Source organism: Strix uralensis, chromosome 10 (assembly GCF_047716275.1).
Source record: "Strix uralensis isolate ZFMK-TIS-50842 chromosome 10, bStrUra1, whole genome shotgun sequence".
NCBI classification, from domain to species: domain Eukaryota; kingdom Metazoa; phylum Chordata; class Aves; order Strigiformes; family Strigidae; genus Strix; species Strix uralensis.
The window spans coordinates 25,165,986-25,188,539 of NC_133981.1; the positions used below are offsets into that span (position 1 = coordinate 25,165,986).

Below are 22,554 nucleotides of genomic sequence, written 5' to 3' on the forward strand. Positions count from 1 at the left end.
TACAGTGCCTCTGGGTGTTGCACTGGGCATGTGGGCACCAGCCCCCACTGGGCTGGGCTGAAATATCTGAAGAGACTTCTCAAAACACCTGAGTGTTTGTGTGTGTGTTATTGCAGAGTTTCTTGGGGGCTGTGAACAAACAGTGGCAGACACCTCCCCGGTACTGGGTGTTTGGGTGTGTGTTATTGTAGGGTTCCTTGGGAGGTCATGCACATGATCAACTTTTCTTACCAGGTTTCCTTACTGGCTGCATCTGCTCTCCAGGTCCGGTGGGTGAGCTTCATCCTGCCATGTCCCATGAGTGCTGCAGGGTGTTTCACTCTGGCTGGGAGACGAATTGCCCTGTGTGCCCTGTTGGTGCTGAGGCTGCAGGCTCCCAGCCCTGGGGTGAGTCCCACCCACAGCCAAAAGTTTCATCTGTCTGTCCTAGTTCAGCAAGGGCTGGGAAATACTCAGCATCACTCCTCCTGCAGTGAGATCCTTGAGCCCCGTGGTGCTGGCAGGAGATTGGCTGTCAGGGAAATTCAGTCCTGCTCATAGCACTGTGGTTGACAGGGTTTGACCAGGGGAGAACCAGCCCCAGTGGAACTGTGGTGTATATGGCCACAGGCCAGGTGGGTTTTCTTCTGACTCAGCTGATAGTTGGCTCACACACAGCTGTCAGTCTTATCCTGTGAAACTTCGTGAGGAAGTTTTCCTGTGAAATGAAACCTTTTGAAGCCGCATGTTCAAGTGCTGGTTGATTGAGAGCATGAACTAAATTCTTTCATATGCCTGTCTGAGCTTGTGACAGATGCACTTGACCACCTTAACCAAACTAGCAGTAGTTTGGTACAGGCTCCAGAGGAGGTAAAGGCCTGAGCTGTAGCCAGGCCAAGAACCCCTCTAGAAAACCCCCAAAGGAGCAGAGACACCCAGTGAGCTTCAGTGCATACAAGCTTGGAACAGGGACCATGCGATTAACACATGAATAGTGAGTGGTTTTTCCAAAACCCATTGCTCAAGGAACAAAGCAAGTTGTGGGTACAAGGAGTCTCCTGCCTGCTTTTCCCATTGTATGTGATTTGACTACGAGCCAGCCACCTTGGCCCATAAATAGGACAGCCTAAAGGAGCCTTCTCTGAGCTCTCCTTGCTAGGCAGCGTGGCTGCATGGTGGTGATCTCAGCTTGAGCTGGGACGCCTCTCAAGGTTGCTTCTTGAGGCAGAGAGACCTTTTACCAATGACAGATCATTGGATGAACCCAATCTGAGTTCTCCCTGAATTGCAACTGGGCTGCATGCCAGGTGACTCTGCCCTTGAACAGGGATGCCTCTCAAGGTTTGAGATCCTGTACCTGAGACTAAGAGATCCCTCCTTACCCAAGGCAGAGAGACCCCTCATTCACAACAGATCCTCGGTAAGGGACTGATAGCATGCTGAATTAATACAAATTAGATCCATGTAGAATGAAATTCCATCAGACATAAACTGTTGTCCAAGTCTGGGACTAAGTCTGGATCCAGCTGCAGCTAGACTCCTCTCTGAGAAGGAGTTTAGAAAGCAAGGGGGTCCACTCTGAACCTCGTGACTCAGCGGGAGGGTCTCCCTTACACATTGTATCTCTTCCATTAAGCATAAACTGTTGTCCAAGTCTGAGGCTAAGACTGGACCTAGCCGCACCTAAGCTCCATCAGGAGTTTGGAAAGCAAGGAGGTCCACTCTGGACCTTGTGACTCAACGGGAGGGTCTCCTTTACCATTTTGTCTCTCTGGTCTCTGTCTAAATCATTCTAGCATGATTCTAACTTGATTTGCCTTTGTACGTTTCTTCCATGTAGTAAGTAATCGAGTGAACCTTGCCATCGAACCTTGTTAAGTCGCACTTTTACAACATCATATTAAAATCACTTTTGCCAATACCTTTGATAATGATTCTTTAAGTGATCTGAATCATTCATCTGCGACAAATTGGCATAGTTGGCAGGATCCTAAATCAGGTTTTGCAACAAACTGGCCTAGTCAGCAGGATGACAAGTAATATCACTGATTACTTACGGAAACATGCAATACGTCCAAGTCCCAAATTCTCAGAAGAATGGGCTCAGGATAATTGGTGTGATTGGGAAGGTGTAGAAGAACAGCTAAAGGTGACCGGGGCCATATAAAAGCTGGAAAATGTAGAGGAATTATTTGCAAAATGCTAAATATCTGTTTAGAAAGTGCTTATCAAGATATGAAGAATAACAATAAGAGGGGACAGGACGTAAAGGAAGAAATAGAAGTCAGAAAGACAGCTGAATTAATACTGTCTGAAAACTGAGCAGCTACAGAAGCAGTTACAGGAAGAAAAGGAGAAAACACAAAATTGGGAAGAAACGATTAAGATGGTGCTCGTGTGGGCCCCACACCTGCCTAACCCCATGCAAATTAGGCAATTAATAGCGTCCCCAGAGGATTGGGATGGTGATATTTGGAGTGATCCTGATGACTATGATAAGGAAAATTATGACCCCTTGTTCCCCTCAGATTCCTCTGAATATGAGCCTAAACCCATCATTATAGAAGAATACATTCTGATTGCAGTTGGTCCTTGATGACAACTAGTGAAATTTCTAATAGATACAGGAGCACAAAGTTCCATACTAACACAACAGGATGCTGAGAAGCTGGGTGTGTGACCCAGATGGCAGAGAGTTGAAGTCACCAGAGTAAACAGAGCAAGTGTTATTTGCTAAACTTGAAAAGCTGATTTATGGGTCCTAGGTGAGAACCTCATGTCATCTCCTCGCTTTGTGATTAAGAAGCACAATGAAAATATTTTGAATTTTGATGTTTTGATTGGACAAAACTGGTGCTTGCCAGATGGCAGCGTATGGTGCTTTGGTACAAGTACCGACCCAACTCTGTTAGAAATTGAGGGGCTACAGTGTGTGTACTCCACACAGCCCCAGCACTCCCCAATTTAAAAATTACCAGTGTACTGCAATATCTGATTCCTGCTGCGGAACAAAATGGAATTTCTGGTGTAATAGTAGACTTGGAAAAATAGCACATTATTTCCAGAACCCACTCTCCATACAATTCACCAGTCTGGTCAGTCTGAAAACCAGATGAGAGATGGCATCTAACAATCGGTAGTCGGCACTTAAATGCCAGTGCAGCCCCACTAACAGTTGTAGTATACAATATTGTAACTTTAACAGCCACACTACAAGCAGCCTCACATCCATGGATGGCAGGCAGTGCTAGATGTCAGAGATATGTTCTTTATGGTGCCCCTGAAGGAGAAGGATAAAGGGAAATTTGCTTTTACTTGGGAAGGTATACCTTTAACAGACTCCCACAACGGTATAAACATTCACCCATGATTGCTCATGCTGTGGTTGCTGAACTTTTACAGACAGTCTCACTTCCTTAGGATGTGAAACTGTACCAGTACATAGATGATATTCTAATCAGAGGGACTTCCCCTGAAAAGGTGGAGGAAGTGGCAGCAGCAGTGTGGTAAGCAGTATACAAAGCAGAAGTTGAGATCCCACCTGAGAAATTTCAGGGACCAAGCAGAGAAGTAAAGTTTTTAGGTACTTGGTGGATAGTGGGCAGTGCAGTGATTCCTCCAGATACCTTATGAAAAATAGAACAGTTGCAAATGCCCTAGTGTAGGAAAGAGATACAACAGTTAATGGGAACTTTAGGATATTGGAGAAAACAGGTACATGGATCTTCTATCATTGCTCGCCCACTGTACTCACTTTTACAAAAGGGAAAACCATGAGATGGAACCCAGAACATGAAGAAACAGTCAAAACCTTAACACAGGAATTAAAAACAAAGTCATTGGGACCAGTACACCCCCACAACCATAGCTGAATGGGGTTTTGTTGAACATGGTACTTACCGTAACCTATTCCAAACTGGCCCTGATGGACCAAAGAGGCCTTTAACGTTTAACTGAACTGTATTTAAAGAGACAGAACAGAGATATTCTGAGTGGGAAAAAGAACTTTTGTCTCTAGTCCAAGCAGTTAAACAAGTTGATCCACTAAGGGGTAACCTGTCTGGAAAAACCCTGCTGAGATTTGTATTGTTTTGCCTTTCCAGGAACGATACTGGGAATGATACCAGCACACCTATCCTGGAGATCGGGTTAACCATCAAAGGACTGCTTAGTCTTCTTGCAGGAATAATCATCGCCAGCATGAACCAAATTCAGTTCACACATCAACAAGCTTGACCCACATGGTGGAGACCCTTACTTCTTCTACTTACCCTAACCAATATGGTAACTATAGTACATTCTGCATCATATGTGTTTCTCAGTTGTGGGTATAATCTGTGACAGCAATTATAAGGGAAGGAGATGAGGGCACCTTGCCCACTGAGATTTGAAAGGTAATCTGGGATAATGCAACTAAATTTGAAAGAGAATTCCAATCTTGGTGGCATCTAGTTAATTTTACTTATAACAACTTTTGTTTTAACAATACACATTGTTTCAGTACACACCATATACCAACCACTGCTCTGGGGTTAAATCACCATGGAACTGTAGTCTATCTGTTAGAACGTGGAGTATGGGCCCAACAAAATGGAAACAAATGGCAAACTATTGATGTTGATGCATGCATTATACAGGAACAACAAGGATTTATTTGTGAAAGTAATACCATTAAGGCCCAAGACGTTTGTCTTGACACTGAACAAAATGTTTGTAATTTTGAAATACATCCTGATGAAAACCCTGAGACTGTACTTATATGTGTTGGAAATGGATGTATTTGTATGAGAACCCTTTGTGATTCTGTATTTATAGACAACATCACTGTAAAGACAAATAATTACTCAAATATCTGTATTTATAATTTTACCAAAATTATGGGATGTAACTAACTATTCAGCTCCTGTCACAACCCACCAATTGCTACTATCAAACTACACATCATATCAAGATTTACTACCTATCCCCATTGGAATGAGTCTTACACTGATAAAGAAAACTGTTGCAACATAATGGCCTGACTCAAGTGCTAAAATGAAATTGGAACAAGGGAAAGAGAACCCTGATTACTGTCCATCATGATACAGAATAGATACACCATGTCCTAGAAAGAGTAAAAAAAAGATGGAGAACAGCCTTGGTAGGGTGCCTTATTTGGATTGTCACCAACAGCAACAGGAACTTTGAATATAATGCTTCATCCAATTGTGATTTTGTTAGCTCTAAAGTTATTATGCTTATTATTTATAATAATTCTATGTGTAAAGGCTCAGTACATAACAAAGAAAACAATCCCTGTTCACCACGAGAAATTCCCCTATAATGTAATTAATAGTAATATTTTATACTAAAAGCTATTTGGTTACCATGGATCTGCAAGTGTACCAACAGAGTATATAAATAGCACTTAAATTAAACAGGTTGTCAAATAATTGGGCTCTTACCACTGATCTGCAGTACTCCAGGTATTTATGGCATAGAGGAAAGAGGTAACCATACTACCACTCTGTGAGTTGATAAAGTGGTTTGACTGTAGTCATGGTGTGGAGTGTGATGGTTGCGCTTGACCACCTTAACCAAACTAGCAGTAGTTTGGTACAGGCTCCAGAGGAGGTAAAGGCCTGAGCTGTAGCCAGGCCAAGAACCCCTCTAGAAAACCCCCAAAGGAGCAGAGACACCCAGTGAGCTTCAGTGCATACAAGCTTGGAACAGGGACCATGCGATTAACACATGAATAGTGAGTGGTTTTTCCAAAACCCATTGCTCAAGGAACAAAGCAAGTTGTGGGTACAAGGAGTCTCCTGCCTGCTTTTCCCATTGTATGTGATTTGACTACGAGCCAGCCACCTTGGCCCATAAATAGGACAGCCTAAAGGAGCCTTCTCTGAGCTCTCCTTGCTAGGCAGCGTGGCTGCATGGTGGTGATCTCAGCTTGAGCTGGGACGCCTCTCAAGGTTGCTTCTTGAGGCAGAGAGACCTTTTACCAATGACAGATCATTGGATGAACCCAATCTGAGTTCTCCCTGAATTGCAACTGGGCTGCATGCCAGGTGACTCTGCCCTTGAACAGGGATGCCTCTCAAGGTTTGAGATCCTGTACCTGAGACTAAGAGATCCCTCCTTACCCAAGGCAGAGAGACCCCTCATTCACAACAGATCCTCGGTAAGGGACTGATAGCATGCTGAATTAATACAAATTAGATCCATGTAGAATGAAATTCCATCAGACATAAACTGTTGTCCAAGTCTGGGACTAAGTCTGGATCCAGCTGCAGCTAGACTCCTCTCTGAGAAGGAGTTTAGAAAGCAAGGGGGTCCACTCTGAACCTCGTGACTCAGCGGGAGGGTCTCCCTTACACATTGTATCTCTTCCATTAAGCATAAACTGTTGTCCAAGTCTGAGGCTAAGACTGGACCTAGCCGCACCTAAGCTCCATCAGGAGTTTGGAAAGCAAGGAGGTCCACTCTGGACCTTGTGACTCAACGGGAGGGTCTCCTTTACCGTTTTGTCTCTCTGGTCTCTGTCTAAATCATTCTAGCATGATTCTAACTCGATTTGCCTTCGTATGTTTCTTCCACATGATAGAGTCTTTCAAGCAATAGAGTGAACCTTGCCATCGAACCTTGTTAAGTCGCACTTTTACAACATCATATTAAAATCACTTTTGCCAATACCTTTGATAGTGATTCTTTAAGTGATCTGAATCATTCATCTGCGACAAATTGGCATAGTTGGCAGGATCCTAGATAAGGATTCATGACAGAAGTCTGATGTCTACGTTGGGAGACTGTCTTCCTTTTTCTCCTTAATTGGGTGCCTTGGGGACACTTTACCCTTATGCGCACAGTTGCTTATTTCCATAAAATATGTAAGAACATGCTTGTACATGCATAAACAATCTTTTCCTTTTTTTCTTGCTTTGTTGTTTCTTGCAATTAACACCAATAATTCAGTGATGCTCCAGCTTCCATTTGCAGCTGGTCAAAACCTCCCCGAGCCCATCCAAATTCTCAGGAAAGACACATGTTCTTAGTGAAAACATGAATGTTTTAATTTCATTTTATACACATCTGTAGCTTCCACAGATTACATGAGAGATTCAGTGTTACTTATCACTTTGTAAAACAGTTTGTGGCCAGGTGCTGTTAGTCTGTGTGGAACAGTTCAGTCTCAGCAGAAATATTTCTGGAATGTGGTTAATAAAGCCAGCTTTCAGGAAAAAATACTAGAAAGGGACAGTAGAAGGGCACAGCTTCCTGCCTGCTGATAAATATGTTATTGTACCATAACTGGGAGAAATTGCCACTGGGCATTGGGATTCCCTAAAGCATCTCAGTGGGTGCATGGGGCAGCGCCAGCAACTAAGACGTGATCGTGTGTAATGAGTGAGGATGTCTCAGACTGGCATCCTTGCCTGCTTAGCAAATTGAAGCAGGTCAGGAACCCTCCAGGTTTCCCCCTGTGTCTCTGAGTCAAGTTGATCTCATACTCGGCAGTGCCCAGAATTTTACTGAGGCAGAAAAAGGTAGAGTATTTATCCCTGTGAAGGTGGTGGAAGGAAACAGGGGCTGTTGACTCCCTTCTCCGCTAAGCTTCTTTGCTCAGGATGGAGTTCCTGGACTCTGATTCATCCATCTGCTGGTGCTTTCTGAAATGAGAGGGGGAAGTCTCATGGGTATTCCATGGAGGACACCTTGTGGGTGTGCAGACAGCAACTGGCAGGGCCAGAGCAGGAGCTTTGGTGCTTAGTGCAGCAATCCCCTGGGGCATTTCCTCCCCTTCTCTCCCACTGCTGCTCCAGGTGGCAGAAGGGGCCTTACCTGCGTCTCCACACCCAAAGTGCCGTGATGGCAGCCATGGCCATGGCTACCAGCAGCCCAGCCCCGAGACCTGCGAGCAGCACCACCTCTGAGTTCCCTGAGAAACATGAGCAGATGCTGTCATGAGATTTCCAGGCATTGTTCCATCCTGTGGGACAGGGCAGCTCATGAGCCCCATCCCCATCCCCATGGGTGGCACCTACCCCATGGGATGAGGAGACTGCGGGTGCCCAGGCTGCGGTGGCGCACGCGGCAGGCATAGCTGTGCCCGTCATGGGGGGCCACGGCCAGGGTGATGCGGAGCTGGTAGGTGAGGTCTGCGTTGGGCAGGATGGCACTGGTGTTGAGCGCTGGGCCCAGTGGCACCTCCTGGCCATCCTGCAGCCAAGCCACGCTGATGGGCCGTGGGTAGAAGCCGGTGACGCGGCAAATGAGCAGGAGCTGGTCTGGTCTGGGCGTGCGGGCAAAGACTGTGGCCACGGGCAGCTCTGGGGGGCGAGAGCCAAGGGGTGAGGGGAGCACCTGTGGGGCACCGCTTGGCCCCAGTGTGTGTGGGGGGTTTGGGGTGGCCGTGCCAGGGTCAGGGTGGTCTCACCTTGTCTCTCCAGAGCTGCCTTCCCATAGTGCAGTAACACCTCCATGTCGTCAACGCAGGTATCATTGAAGAGGACTTCCACCAATTCACTGAAGGCAGTATAGTTCTGGAGAATGGCCTGCACATACCGTGACAGGCCAGTGTCCTGGGAGAGGACCCAGGTGGCATTCTCTGTGTTGAAGCTGAGGAAGTCCTGGCCATTGTAGCCCACATAGGCAAAGGACCGGGAGGTCCTGTTGGGGTAGAGCTCACAGCCTGCCACACACTGGGCCACGAAGGGGTCTGGAGGGGCAGAGAGGAGAGAGGTTGCATGAGGGGCTGGGACTACCTTCCTGCAGACATGGTCAGCATCTCCTGTGCAGCACCAGCCCTGCTGGGTCCTTCCTTACTTCACAGATGCTGTTCAGAGAGGGGATGCAGAGAACACCAGTTACTCACAGGTCACATCCTTCTGCATGGCACCTTCATTGATCAGGTGGCTGAACTGCTGCAAATAGATCTTGATCATGTTCTCAATGGTGTCCCAGTCACTGCGGGGCAGGGCTGGGCGCACCCAAGGCTGGTAGAAGCGGATAGTCCAGGTGTGTTTATCAAGAGAACCGAGCTCAATGTCTTCCAGCAGGCCCAGCCCCTCTGTGATCACGAAGGAGGTGTTTTGGAAGGTGGAGGTCTGGAGCAACCGGACTGTGAAGCTCCCTACATGAGACAGAAGTCCACAGGGAGAGGTGAGAGTGGGACGAGAGGGCTGGGTAATGTGGAGGGGGTGAGGGATGGGTCCTCAGGGTTGCAGGTACCTGGGGACCCCCCACAAGCCCCCCACAGCCTTGGCAGCCCCAGCTCCCACCCTCTGCACCTAGCTGGGGTGGCTGCATCCCTGCCAGGGAGGAGATGTGGATCCAGGGGACAAGGAGAGTTGAGCAGGCAAGTGACCAAGGTGGGTGTGGAGAAGGAAGCCCCTCACCCGTGGGGTCCCACAGGGGCATGGCAGCAGGTGTGAATGAGCCAGAGCTCCCACTTACCCTCTAGGTTTGCCCATGTCCCAGAGAGGAGGAGAAGGTAGAGGAGGAGGAGGAGGAAGCAGCAGCAAGGACGCTGCATGGTGCCGGCAGCGAGGCCCTGGGTGCAGCAGCAGGAGGAAGGGGCTGTGAGAGATGTAGCGGCACACTTCTTCTCAGGGTGGCTCTGCCTGGGCAGCTCTGCTGGTACTAGTGGCCCTGGCAGCCAATGGGGCTGGCACTGAGGTTTTGGGGAGGGCCTCAAAGTTCCTGCTTGGGGTGGGCTGGTCTGGGGCATCCTCAGCATGGCTGTGAGTGCTGGGGGAATTTGGGTGGGAGCGAGGCCATCCCACTGGCTCTGGGAGGGCTTCCTCATGGCTGCGGCAGTGGGTGACCTGACCTCTCTTTTCTACCTCCATGGAGGTGCCACCTGGCCATGGGCTGCATCCACTGTCCCTGACAGGAATGTCCCTTGCTGCCACTTGTGCCTGGCATGTCTGGCCCTGTGTAGCACAGACATCTCCATCTGCTCTATACTGCCTACTTAACCAGGTGGGTTCACCCCGATGTGGCTGTCTTTCCCTTAGGGGAGGCGTACCCTGTTCCCACAGCCTGACCGCATCTCTGGGCTTCCCATGCCCCCGGACTATGCACTGACCCCATGCCTCTTTGTCACCTCCCAGCCATCACACAGCCATCACACAGACAGGCCACACTGATGAGCCATGAGTAAAAGCCAGTGATGTGGCAAACCAGCAGGAGCAGAGCTGGGCCAGGCATGCGAGCAAAGACCCTGGTCATGGGTGGCTGTGGGGTGCAAGAGTGAGGGGAGGTGGTGATATCCCCTGACCCCTCGTCACTGCTGGCCTGATCCTGGGGAAGGCACTCACCAGGGAAGATGTGACAAGCAGTTTCAGCCCAGTCCACAGCTGCGGGGTCAGGGATGGGTGCAGTCAGGGCTGGAAGAAGTGGCTCCTCCAGGAGCTCCTCTCAGAGGGCAGGAAGTGGATGGGCTGGAGCAGCTGTGGTGTGATGGTCCCCAATAGGAGAGACAGGCTGCAGGGCCTAGAAGGGAGTGTTTCCCACTGATAGTCATCGAACCCTTGGAGAGGTGGTGCTTGGCCCAAGCTGGGACAGGGATGGGACCATGGTCTCCCCACTCTGAGGCCCATTCGAGGGAGCAGCCTTCTCATTCCCATGGAGCTCCATCCACAGCATTGGGCCTGGGAGCTGCCTCTGTTTCCTTGCACTCCACAGTGTTGGGGAGCTTCAACTCTCCCATAAATGGCCCCAGGAGAGGGCTTGGGCTGGGCTGCAGCCTGACACTCCCCTTTATTTCCCACCATCTTTGATGGGAAACCCCATCCCCCTCCCTAAGTGCCTCCTGAGCATGGGAACGTCACCCTGCTCTGTTCCCATTGTGACCAGTGTCCAGCGCTGAAGGGACAATTGGGTGACCAGACCTGGCCTCATCCCCACAATGTTCCCTACCCATTGCTCCTCCCTAGCTGTCCTCTGGCACCTCCCTCACCCTTCAGTTTCTCTTCCCCTTTCCTGGGGGTGCCCGCACTGGGGGTAAATGCAGAACTGAAACCACAGCCAAGGCCAAGTTTGAGGTGCAGTGCCTTGTTAACCTCCAAACACAACCAGAGCCGAGGTGTCCTCTCTGCAATGTGGCAGGGTGTCATGTGACCCCCTCCAAGCACAACTGTGTCCTTGTTCCATGTCTCCATCTTGGGTATCCCCAGCTGTCATGGAGACACAGGGAAGGCCCATATGGGGCCGCTGCAGGCTGAGCTCCAGCACCTCATGACAATGAGTCAAATATGGGGAGTCAAGGACACTGAACTCCTTCCCTTCCGTGGAGCTGTCCCATGGAGAAGTAGGGACACTGCGGTGGCCTGGTGTGCCCAGAAATGGCACCAACTTCCTCAGCAGCTCACCTCAGCATCACCCAGGGGATGTCTGGCAATGCCACCACATCCCTCACAGCAGGGTCACCAGTGCTGGGGTCAGAAGACAGTGTTTGGCTGGTGGGATAGCAAAGCACAGCCATGAGGCAGCCAGTGAAGGAAGGAGAAGGCAGGCTTTTGTCCATGCAGTCCTATGAGGTGACCATTTGTCCTCACGGTCCCCCCTAAGGTGACTGTTGGTCACTTCTTGCTGAGTAGCTGATAGGCCATTAGCAGGCCTCTGGCTCGTGCGGGTGCATGTGATGTCACTGACACCTCTTCTCCCACTTTCCAGTCTCCACTCCCCTTGTTATGGTCACAGGTTACAGTTAGTTCCTTTGATGCAGTGGCAGTGGCATGGGAGGTTGCGCTCAGTGCACAGCCATTTCTTTGGGTCACTCCTTATTCCTTAAACCTTTCTTCTGCTGCTTGTTCCTTCTTGCTTGTCTCCTTTGCTTCAGAATGGGTCCTCTATGGTCCACAGTCCCTCTGGGGAAGTACATTTTCTGGCACGGTCTTATTCATAGACCACAGTACCTTTGGGGTATACCTGTTCTTCCATGGAGAACCTCCTACTGCTCTGACCTTGCTGTTCCTTTTTCCGGGTGTTTATTTCTCTTTCCTAAACACATTGTCACAGAAGTACTACAAGCTCCTCTTGTTCAAAGGAGGTGAGCTGACTGGAACCAGCCATCATCAGCACAGGGCACTTCATGATCTCCTTCCTCAGAGGTCACCCTGGTAGCCCTCCTCCCCCCCTCCCCAAAACCTTGCCAGTTATGCCCAATACAATTCTTTACTGCAGTACAGCTACAATGGCTTGAACTGGATGACTATTTGGCTGAGATGTTACTGGGGTTGGTGCATATTCACCTTAGTAGGATAAAAGTTACATTTTTGAGGGACTGCAGCACACTTCTGCCTTTCTAATTTAGCTCAAGGATGGCTTGCTCTTAACAGCTGTCATTAAGATAAGAAAGGGGGTCATAACCCCACCTTCACTTGGGAACTGCTTTTAACCAGGAATCTTGTCCTTGGCTCCCATGTGTGCCACACAGGAGCTATATTGCAGCTCTGTCTGTGGCAACTCTTGTACCTCCTCATTCCTGACACCAGTCCTGTCCCATTGGCTTGACTGGATCTGAATTGTGACCTCAGATTTGCTAGGTGATCACTGGACTCCTGTCTGATGCTGGTTACAATTTCCAGACCTGATTCTTACCCTGAGTTTGCTGACTTGACTTCCTAGCTCCTTGTTGGTGATGTAGCAACCTTCCTCCCTTGCTGTGGCCCTCTGTTCCTAGCTCACCTTTCCTTGACACCATAGCTGTTGATAGAATACACTGGGTTTACCCTAGGACTGCCCAATGAGCTTTTGTACATGAAGAGTGATTTATTCATAAATCCTGGCCACTTGGTCTTTGCTGGAGCTACACCATTTTCATATCGGCTGGAGAGCTGATTCTTTGTCCTCAGTGATGCTAAGTTATTTTGTCCTTTCTGTGAAATAAGACATTTTTCTCAGTGGTTTAAGTGATCCAAACTATAAACTGCTTTTATATCTGTGAGAGACTGAAATGTCCTATGACTGTCTCAAAGCTTGCTTGTGTCTGTGCAAACCTCCAAGAGAAGCTGCTGCGGCCTGTGAATTAGTCTGGGGGATGTCACCCAGAGAAGCACCCCCCCACTTCTTTGCCGGTTCATTGTCAGACTCTGTAGATAAGCCTCAAAGGGGCAGAGCTGTGCTGAGCTGGCCCCATCCTGTAGCCGTTTGTGGCTCTATTGTGTAGGCCAGAGACCATGCCTGCATGGCTAATGAACTGACAAGAGGCAAACGTTCCTGCCCTGAAGCCAGATGCAACAAAACCTGTTGGACCAGAGAAAAAAAAAAACTAAAGGCAACAGATATGTTAATCAGCCGATACGATGAACTTAAAAAGACAGCAGAAAATTTTCTCTGTATGCATCTACCATTGAAGCTTGATTCGTGTGCACCCACCACCGAAGAACTGACGACTGAGGACCAACGGGACGCCGCTGGATCCATGGTGGTGACTATTCTTGCAGCCCTATCCCACATCCTTGCTTTATTTCTGCCTTTTCCTTCCATTCTGTCCTATCGCTACCCCTCTTCACTTCTTTAATAATAAAAAACCTGTTTTGGGTATACGGCATTTGAACTCGTTTGTGTCTTAATCTCACTCTTGGGATCGTATTGAAACCTCCCCTGACATTGGATCGGGACAATATCCCACCAAGTAAACTGTCCAACTAGTCAAATTGGCTTTGATCCACTGATACATTTTAGGCTGAGAAGCCTAAAATAATTTTTCCCAAGAATGGGATGAATCGCACTTGAGAACTGCCTGCCTCATGAAGTGTTGATGGAGCCCAGGTGATCAGACCCACCCAAAATGTGAACATGCCTATTCGTACAGAGGATGAACCTCTTCATTTCCATCACTCCCTGGTTTTCCTTTTAAAGATGCCTTTCTTCTGCTGATATAGAGAAACCTAAAACCGTCTAGACACCAGAATGAGGTGCTTCAGGCTGGGGGCCAACTTACTGTGGCTGATTTCACATAATGATACAACTTGCCCTGTTTCTCCTATTAGCACTCACTAAACTTTGAATGGGTTTGGTAGTACACAACACTTAATTGCTTCCCTGGTATTTCTTGGTTAAAGTTTGCTGAATAAACATAGAAACTTAATTATTTCAGGTTGGATATTCCACAGTTATTAAAGACACCTCAAGGGAGAAACTGGCATCAAGGAGCAATGTAGACTTTTTGCATCCCCTGTACTCTTATTTTCTCAAATACATCCATTATCTCCCACATTTCATTACACTATGGGTATAAAAACAATTTAAGGTTTCTCTCAGCTTTTCAGTTAGCTAAGTTTAAGTCTTGGTATAAACTGCAGCAACAGGCTGCCCCCCTGTTATTTCAGCTGTAGATGAGTGCACATATTTATGCTGATATTAGTCAAAGAAGCCTTGGTAGATGTGAATTTTGTATCCAAACAATATTGACTTTATTGTAGGTGATTACAGCTGAGCTACTTCAGTGGAAGAAACATTCACTTCAAGGACACAAGTCACCTTATACTAACATAGGTTTCAAAGCCTGGGTAACAGATTCATCCCCTCAAGTTACTGTTTCTAAATATTAACTGTAAAAGTACAAACCGTTTCCTAACTGCAGACATCTAGTGACATTCAACATACCCAGGGATGAACATGGCCTTGATTTATTATTTCAGAAGTCCAGGTTTCACATGTCCTTTCTTCCAGTCCCACATCTTGGACACCAAAGGACATCTCAAGTGGTGCAAGCTACTAATGCATGGGCAAATGAGTCAAACACTATCTAAAAGCTTGTGAAGAAATTACTGAAGGGTTGATCTCATATGTCTCATCTGTTAGAAATGAAGATGTGACCCTGGGCTAGAGATACCTGATGTAATTTTAGGTGATTCAGCATCTTTTTCTTGCTTCAGAGCAGTTCAAGCTTCCTATAGGTCCTCTAACATTCCTCTCAGCCTCAGGAAGACATGTCTGATAGCCAGGCATTTCTGAGCACACTAGACAGATCTGTCCAAACAAGCAAAGTAACACCCATGTGTCCTTTCCATGAATGCTAAAATGAGAGGGGATGAATCCTAACCATGGAGTTTAAACATGCTATAAACCTAAGGGGAGAAATCTCAGGACCAATCCATTCTGTGTTACAGGGTCACTAAGGATTTCAAGTAGCTAGAGGAGAGCAGTATTTAAAAAAAGGTAAGAGGGAATGCATCTGAAAATGACCAAGACTTCAGTTCAGTCTAACACAGTGAGTGATAAAAACTTGTCCTCAAGTATGGAATACAGGATGGTTCTTTCCCCTTGAGCACTTTCATCCCATTTTGTCTAGTTGTCTGGAGATTATAGCATTGTTCCAGAAAATCCTGCTATCAAATGATTAAGAAACAGAAGGTATCTACCCTTTATTTAAGGAAGTGTTCATTCTTTTCTAATTGGCTACATGCATCCACCCCCCCTTCCCAACTTTCTTTTTATGAGCATTGTCCTCAAAGTCTTCTTCATATCTTGATTTCTTAGGCTGCAGATCATTGAATTCAACATGTGAGTGGCCACACTGTATACCGTTGGTACAATGTTGTTCATATTCAAGGAACTCATTGCAGTTGGACTCAAATACATGAAAATTCCTGCCCCAAAACACAATGAGAAAACCATGAGATGGGAAACACAAGTGGAAGAGGCTTCAGTAGAAGGGGTCTTCAGGACAGTGATGACAGCATAGATGTAAGACATAGCAACAGAGAGGAAGGTGCCCAAAATTACCAGAGAAGAAAGTATCAGTGTCGAATTTGCATCACATATGTGCCCACACATGCCAATTGCAGCAGTGGTAGAATAACCCAGAAGTGGTTAACTACACTGGAGGCACAAAATGGTAAACCAGTCAGTAAAACAGCAGGCATCAAAGGTGACAGACAGCCTCCAGCCCAGCAAAGGAGGATGATCTGGGTGCTTGTTCTACTTACAACAATAACCCGAGGGTGTAACATATGGCTATGCATCTGTCACAGGCAATAACTGCAAGTAGGAAACACTCAGGTATCCCAAGGATAAAGAAGAAATAAGACCTTGAGCCAAAACAATCCTGCGAATGGGTTTGCCTTTGCCCGAGGCAGGACCAACCCAGACTGTCTTCCCTAATATATTCTTCATGTGGACTACGGGGACTTTATCCCCTTCTGCAATACGTGGAAGTTTCGATTGGGCCGGGCCAGCTCAGTTGGTAGAGCCTCTACTGTTAACTAACCAGGTAGCTTTTCCTAAATGTGCATCCCAATGTTTGAAGGTCCCACCCCCCATTGCTCTGTGTAGTTTTTAGCAGTCCATTGTATCATTCAATTTTCCCAGAGACTGGTGCAGGATAGGGGATGTGATGTACCCACTCAATGCCATGTCCTTTGACCCAGATGTCTATGAGGTTGCTTTGGAAATGAGTCCCCTTGTCTGACTCAATTCTTTCTGGGGTGCCCTGTTGCCACAGGACTTTTCTTTCAAGGCCCAGGATAGCATTCCAGGCAGTGGCATGGGAGATGGGACATGTTTCCAGCCATTCGGTGAGATGAAGTATGATGAGAGATCATCATGAGAGATGAAGTATGTTTTCCTTTCCTGACTGCATGTACTTTGCCATATTTATGGTGGTAATCTACCCAGGGACATATGTATATGACATTCCTCCAATTAACCAGAGCTGAATCAGAGAGAAGTAAGATGCCTGCAATATGAACCTTTGGGATAAATGGTTTATATCTTGTTTCCTCCTTGATATCTCAGAAATATACTTCTTCATAAATTTGAGGCTGGGATTCACCTTATATAACTTTGGCCACCTTCTGGGTAAATATCTACCCGTGGAAAATGTACCCAAAGAAACAGGCTGTGACATTCCACTGCCCTGTTTTAAACTACCGCATTTGGCAGGGCAGTTGTCCACCAGTTTTGAAGGAGACCAAGGATGAACAGCTGACATGTAGACATTCTGCCTGCCTGCATGTTCTAGATGAGTTCTCCCCTCTCTTATAGGTGGTAGGATGGGATTCCCTTGATGAAATATGAACATTAAGTATTTTTAACATGCACCTGCTTCCTGATATGGTTTCCAGATGCTGTTTTAGAAGAGTGGAGGCTTTCTGAATGTCTTCTATCATACTTGGCACCATGGTTTGGATGTCTGAGAAATGTATGTTTAGTCCTCTGTGTCTTTCCTAAACTTACAATGGACCATACCCTAGATTTCTACAACATGGTCATCTTTCTGTTGCCATGTTTTTAGCCACCTTTTATGGCCAACAGGACACAGAAGGCATTTCTAGGATTTGATTCTTTTAATTTCATATTACCTGGAAAGTATATTAACATAATGCTGGAAGTGTCCATTTAAACCAACTTGCTAAGTCAAAACCAGGTCTGTTCAGAGTTTCTTGCAACAGAGAAGAAATAGCTGTTTCCTACAGGTCATAGCAAGGTCTAGTTTTTATAATCTTTGAACAATAGGGTCACAAATTATAGCTCTGTATTATTATGAGGACCAAGGCAGGGTTGTAAGGTGTGGATGAAAGATCATAGCAATGCTGATTTCAACAAAGCTGTACCAGTTTGCCTGGGAAGGAAAAGGTTTGTGATTATGGGCATGATACAGCTGGTTTTGTGAGCAAATCTGACCAATATTTAAAAAATGTAGAGATGCAATAATTGATGGATGATTTTTCCACAAATGCATAGCTGTATAGAAATGCTTAGTTTTTGAATGGATGTTTAGTCTACAACAGAGAAATTCTCTTTTCTCACACTATTTTTCCTTTATTTATATATAGATACCTACTATACATTTTCCCCTGTTTAAGGCATTGAAATTTAGGTATGACTAAATTAGCTGGTTTGCTTCAGCATTAAGAAACACAAATGCTCACGCTGAATGATGAAACAAATTTTCTGTAGATTTCTGAAACTCAGAGTGGGATTTCATAGAGACATAGAAGTGAACTGTCTCTCCAGGCTTACTTTGTACCAGATGATGATTTCATCATTAGTAGCGATGGAGTCTGGACTGTTGCAGGAATTATGCAGCTGACACCTAGTCCATGTTAAGAATTATGCAGATGCCACCTCAACAGGGCTCAGCGCTAGGTTCCTGCTTGAAGAAGACAAGTCGCCAATCTGCTGAGTAAATAACTGGTTTGTTTATCCAACGTGGAGAGCAGCTCAAGCTGGGTGCCTCCAAAGAGGGACCTCTACTGCAGATGACACATCCCAGTTATACTCGATCCCAAAGTCCAATCACTTAATTCTGGTTGGTGGTCTCTTGATTTCTTATTGGTTTTCTTGATTGCTGGGCTGGCCTTCTTCTGAAGTGACCTCATTCTCTTAGAATTGTTTCCTCGGTCCTTTTCTTCTTCATTCTGCTTGCATCTGTGGGTTTCAGTTAGTTCTGTGTTTGCAGCATTAGTTCTATCAAAAAGTTTACTCTCAGTCAGCTCTTGTGGTCTAAGGCTTCAACTGCTTTAGCTTCTAGTGCTAAGCAAGACTATTAAGCCTAACAATTTTCAACAGCCCTCCTTTTGTTTTTATAGGCATACCCACCTTATAAAGGGTCATCAAGAAGGGTACCTCTATTCCCTTGCATACTCCTAAGTATTATGTTTGTCACACAAGTCTGAACACATTGAAAAAAGCAACAGAACAAGACAATAACTACAGGAAGTAAAATATTAATGAGTGGCTAATAAGCTCGGTAACCAATAATTAAGTCCCCAGTGGCTGAACAGTATTTCCTACGAATCTTTTGAGGGGCCTGGGTGTAGATGGGAAACAAACATTTGCAAGCAGAGGTATTAGGGGAGGAAAAATTGAGATGGTCCACTATTGCTTGTATGGAGGCAACAGCCAAATTAGAGCTAGCTGCTGTACTACCAATAAAAAGTGTTAAACAACAGAAAAAGCCCAGGGAATATATGGTTTTGGGGCTGCCCTACGAGGGTTGCCACCCAATTTGGCACAATTGTTTTAGTTCTTGATGAATGTAGATATATGCAAAGTATTACCAAAAAAATTCAAGGAGTTTCAAGAGTATCAATATCAAAAGTTCCCACCATTGTAAAAACCTGTAATCAATATAAAGGCTATATAATTAGAGATAAACAGGCTAAGGAACTACAGATGTGCGTAATTCATCAGGATGTTATTCCTAAATTGTCAATACCCTGTATTGTTGCAAAGCTCTTGTAACTGTTAGTGGCTGGTGTAGTCCGCACAGAACCAGTTTATGTGTCCAGAAGCACCTTCCCTAGTGATACTTCCCCAACACCAACCCTGCCAACAATGTTCCCAATGACCTTTAAAACAATTAATAGTATACCTTCTAGGATGATATGGACCATAAATGTTACAGGGTAACTGAAGCCAGCTGTGCTGATGGTTCTTCTCTTGGGGGATCGCTTGGATGTACAGCAGCTCTATACAGATGATGAATACATCAAACAGGACACTGTCCTACTCTAACAGTGTGCAGTGGCCCACTTGGCCATGCAGCAGGAGCCTCTCTGGTCCAGGTAGCTCTAGAAAAGAAACAAAGTGACATGGTTCTAGAATTCCTTCCTCCTTAGGGAATTTGAATTTCTCCTCAGAAGGATTGGTGGGGTTCTGCATGGCTGGAGGTTATTAATTTAACTGATGTTCCTTAGGAATCAATTTAATGTGTGAGTGATTAATCCAATTCTCTTTCCCTGTAACTTTTAAAGCAAAGTAAGAAGTTACATAGTATATAGACCCTCTGATTTAGGGTCTGACTTTGTTTTGCGAGAGTGGATTTTTATCATCACTGCATCCTCAGACTGGATATCATGTACTTGAATTCCTGCTGGTACTGTTTGAAACCATTGGTTTTGTGCCCTATTTTATTGTGATGTTTTTGTATTCCCAATGCAAATCTGGTAACTCCTTTATCTCCATCTAAGAGGCTGGTTTTAGCAGGGACAAAGGTCCCAGGAATAGCTAAATGCCTGTCAAACACTATTTCTGCTGGTGGGGAGTATTTCTAATATCTCATAAGAGTATTCCTAAAACTTCAGGACATTTCAAACTTCTTTGACTACAAGTTCGAGCGATTTTATTTTTAAGAGTCCTGTTCATTCTTTCCACCTGTCCTGAGGACTGTGGATTATATGGAACATGTAGCTGTCGCGATGTTCCTAAACTTTTATACATATTGTTTAGTACTCCCTCTGAAAAATGAGAATTGCTGTAGGATACTATGGTTTCAGGTATTCTGTATCCGGGAATGATTTCCCACAAGACTGCTTTGATCACTCCCACAGTATCAGCCTTCCTAGTGGGAAAACCTTCTACCTATCCTGAGAGTTGATCCATGTTTACCAGCAGGTGCTTAAGTCCACTCACGGGAGGCAGGTCGCTGTAATCAATTTGCAGTCTTTGGAATGGGAAGTACGTCCACAGTCGTCCTCCAGCCTCCTGTTTGGGCTTTACATTGGAAAACTTCCAACATGTGGAACAAGGATTCACAATCCTTTTTACTGCCATATGTATTCTGGGGGCTGCCCATATTCTCAATCTGGTTGACAATTGCTGCCATCCCTCCCTGTGTTTTATCCTGAAACCACCTACTAAAAGTCATTACATATTTTCTTCATAAAACAGGTTTTCCTCCAATAGTCCAAATTCCAGTTTCATCTTTCACAAGCTCTCAATTTTCCCATTGACCCCATTCTTCCTAAGTGACCTCTGCATATATTTGGGCTGGATAATAATCCAGGTATCTGGCCAGTCTTTGGTAGAGGGAGTTGTTATGGTGGTACACTCATATATAGATTGGTGGGCAACCATAGAGTCAGAAGAAGCACTGGGAAGGGATGAGAAAATAAAGGGTGAAACCTTCCAGCTGCTTTTTTTTTTTTTTTTTAACATGAAATAAAGTAAAAGGCACAACTGTAGTAACCTTCCCAATTTCTTTTAGTTATGTTACATGGTTAGCCACTGACATTGTCAGAAATAATGAAATGTTAGAAAAGCCAATGGAAAGTCCTGGATAAAAGTCACCGTGGTAGGCAGTGACTACTAACATCAAAACATTACTAACCTGCAATTGAGTTTTAAGTTTTTTTTATTGATTGCTTGCATGTGGTATAGCAAAATTTAGTGATGTTTTTTCAAGTGTGGATATTCATTCAGCAATGTAGTTTCCAGAGCAAGGTTTACAAGGATGCTTTTTTCTGTCTCTGGGCATTGGCTAGCAAAAGTCATGTTGCCCATGTAATAACTAAAACAACAGTTTGTTGGTGGTTTTTTTTTTTTTTTCCTTTTCATCCCCAAAGACAACAATGTAAATTTCAGCAGATCCTCTTTTTCTTCTGAGGGTGGCACAGACATATACTATGAGAAATATTTCATTATCCATCTGGACTGCTGAAAGCCTCAGTGGATGGTGGAGAGCTATAAGAAATAAGAGACTCTGAGGATGAAGGAATGGTCTATGGTGTTGTCCTGGTTTAACCTCAGTTGGCAACTAAGCACCATGCAGCTGCTTGCTCACTCCTCCCCTCCTCATGGTGGGATGGGGAGGAGAACCTGAGAAAAAAAGTAAAATTAGTGGGTTGAAATAAGAGCAGTTTAATAGTTGAAATATAATATAATAAAACAGTAAAACAATAATATAATAATAATGATAATAATAATAGTAAAGATAATAATAATAGTAATGAGAAGGGAGATAACAAAAAGACAAAGAAAAAAAAAGCCCAGAAAGGCAAGTGATGCACAATGCAATTGCTCACCACCCCCTGACGGATGCCCAGACAGCTCCTATAATAACTGGATAATTATTCCAACTCACTCACCCTGTAATTCCCCAGTGTGGCCAGTCCATAAACCTAATGGAAAGTGGTGACTGACGATTGACTATTGGCGATTAAATGCCAATACAGGTCCTCTACGGACCTACAGGTCCTCATATGGCAGCAACCAATCATCCTACGAGGGCCCTTTAAGGTCTTGAAACCAGTGCTGGCCGGAACCCCGCTCCTGTGGGGGTTACACAGCGAGACATAGTGAGGAAGCGGTGAGCACAATTAGATCATTACTGCCATGTACATCAGATGGAGGAGGGGGCACCCAAAGTGCTCAAAATACAAGATCCACCCTCCGATCACCCAAACTTATCAGGGCATATGTATAACATTGCCAATATCTGCCAGAGATGGCTTTAAATTCACCATGAGCCCAGTCAATCTCACTGCACTGGTGGTAGTTAGGCATTGTTCTGCAAATTTAACCCAGGTGTTCCAAACCACCTCAGGAATCGATGAGGCTACAGAAATTAACACTGTCAAAGGAATATGACAAGGCCCAAACATCTCTATCAGGTTACATCAAATGTCATACGGGAGAAATTGTGGAATCATACCTGCTGGGTGTGAAATAAATCATTGCCAATCAATTACAATCAACAATGGTATCTATAGCCAGGAAATTTTACAGATACTTTTAATGAGCCCACTTACTGGAAGGCTAACCCAGAGTTGTGCCTTAAGTTACCTTATTGGGAATTGCCTCCAAAATTAGAAAAGCCTGTGAGTCACCCATGTAATATTACATGGACTGCACACTGGT

The 22,554-nt window shown here is 45.5% G+C and overlaps 1 protein-coding gene across 1 annotated transcript; it reads right to left on the reverse strand.

Annotated features, from left to right (window-relative positions):
* Nucleotides 1-7,567: 7,567 nt before the first annotated feature.
* On the reverse strand, nucleotides 7,568-9,493 carry LOC141947691 (T-cell surface glycoprotein CD1b-3-like). Its single transcript, XM_074879031.1, has 6 exons — nucleotides 9,415-9,493; nucleotides 8,834-9,091; nucleotides 8,396-8,677; nucleotides 8,004-8,288; nucleotides 7,801-7,897; nucleotides 7,568-7,628 (listed from the first exon to the last, which is right to left on the reverse strand). Exons 1-6 carry the CDS (start codon nucleotides 9,491-9,493, stop codon nucleotides 7,568-7,570), a joined length of 1,062 nt encoding a protein of 353 aa, XP_074735132.1.
* Between the last annotated feature and the right edge of the window lie 13,061 nt (nucleotides 9,494-22,554).

What these genes read in the sequence shown, in the direction of transcription:
- LOC141947691 (XM_074879031.1), bottom strand. Translation starts at nt 9,493, where the DNA reads ATGCAGCGTCCTTGCTGCTGCTTCCTCCTCCTCCTCCTCTACCTTCTC. An exon ending in GACATGGGCAAACCTAGAGG is followed by an intron (nt 9,092 to 9,414) that starts GTAAGTGGGAGC and finishes TGTCTCATGTAG; the next exon opens with GGAGCTTCACAGTCCGGTTG. An exon ending in CAGTCTCCTCATCCCATGGG is followed by an intron (nt 7,898 to 8,003) that starts GTAGGTGCCACC and finishes CATGTTTCTCAG; the next exon opens with GGAACTCAGAGGTGGTGCTG.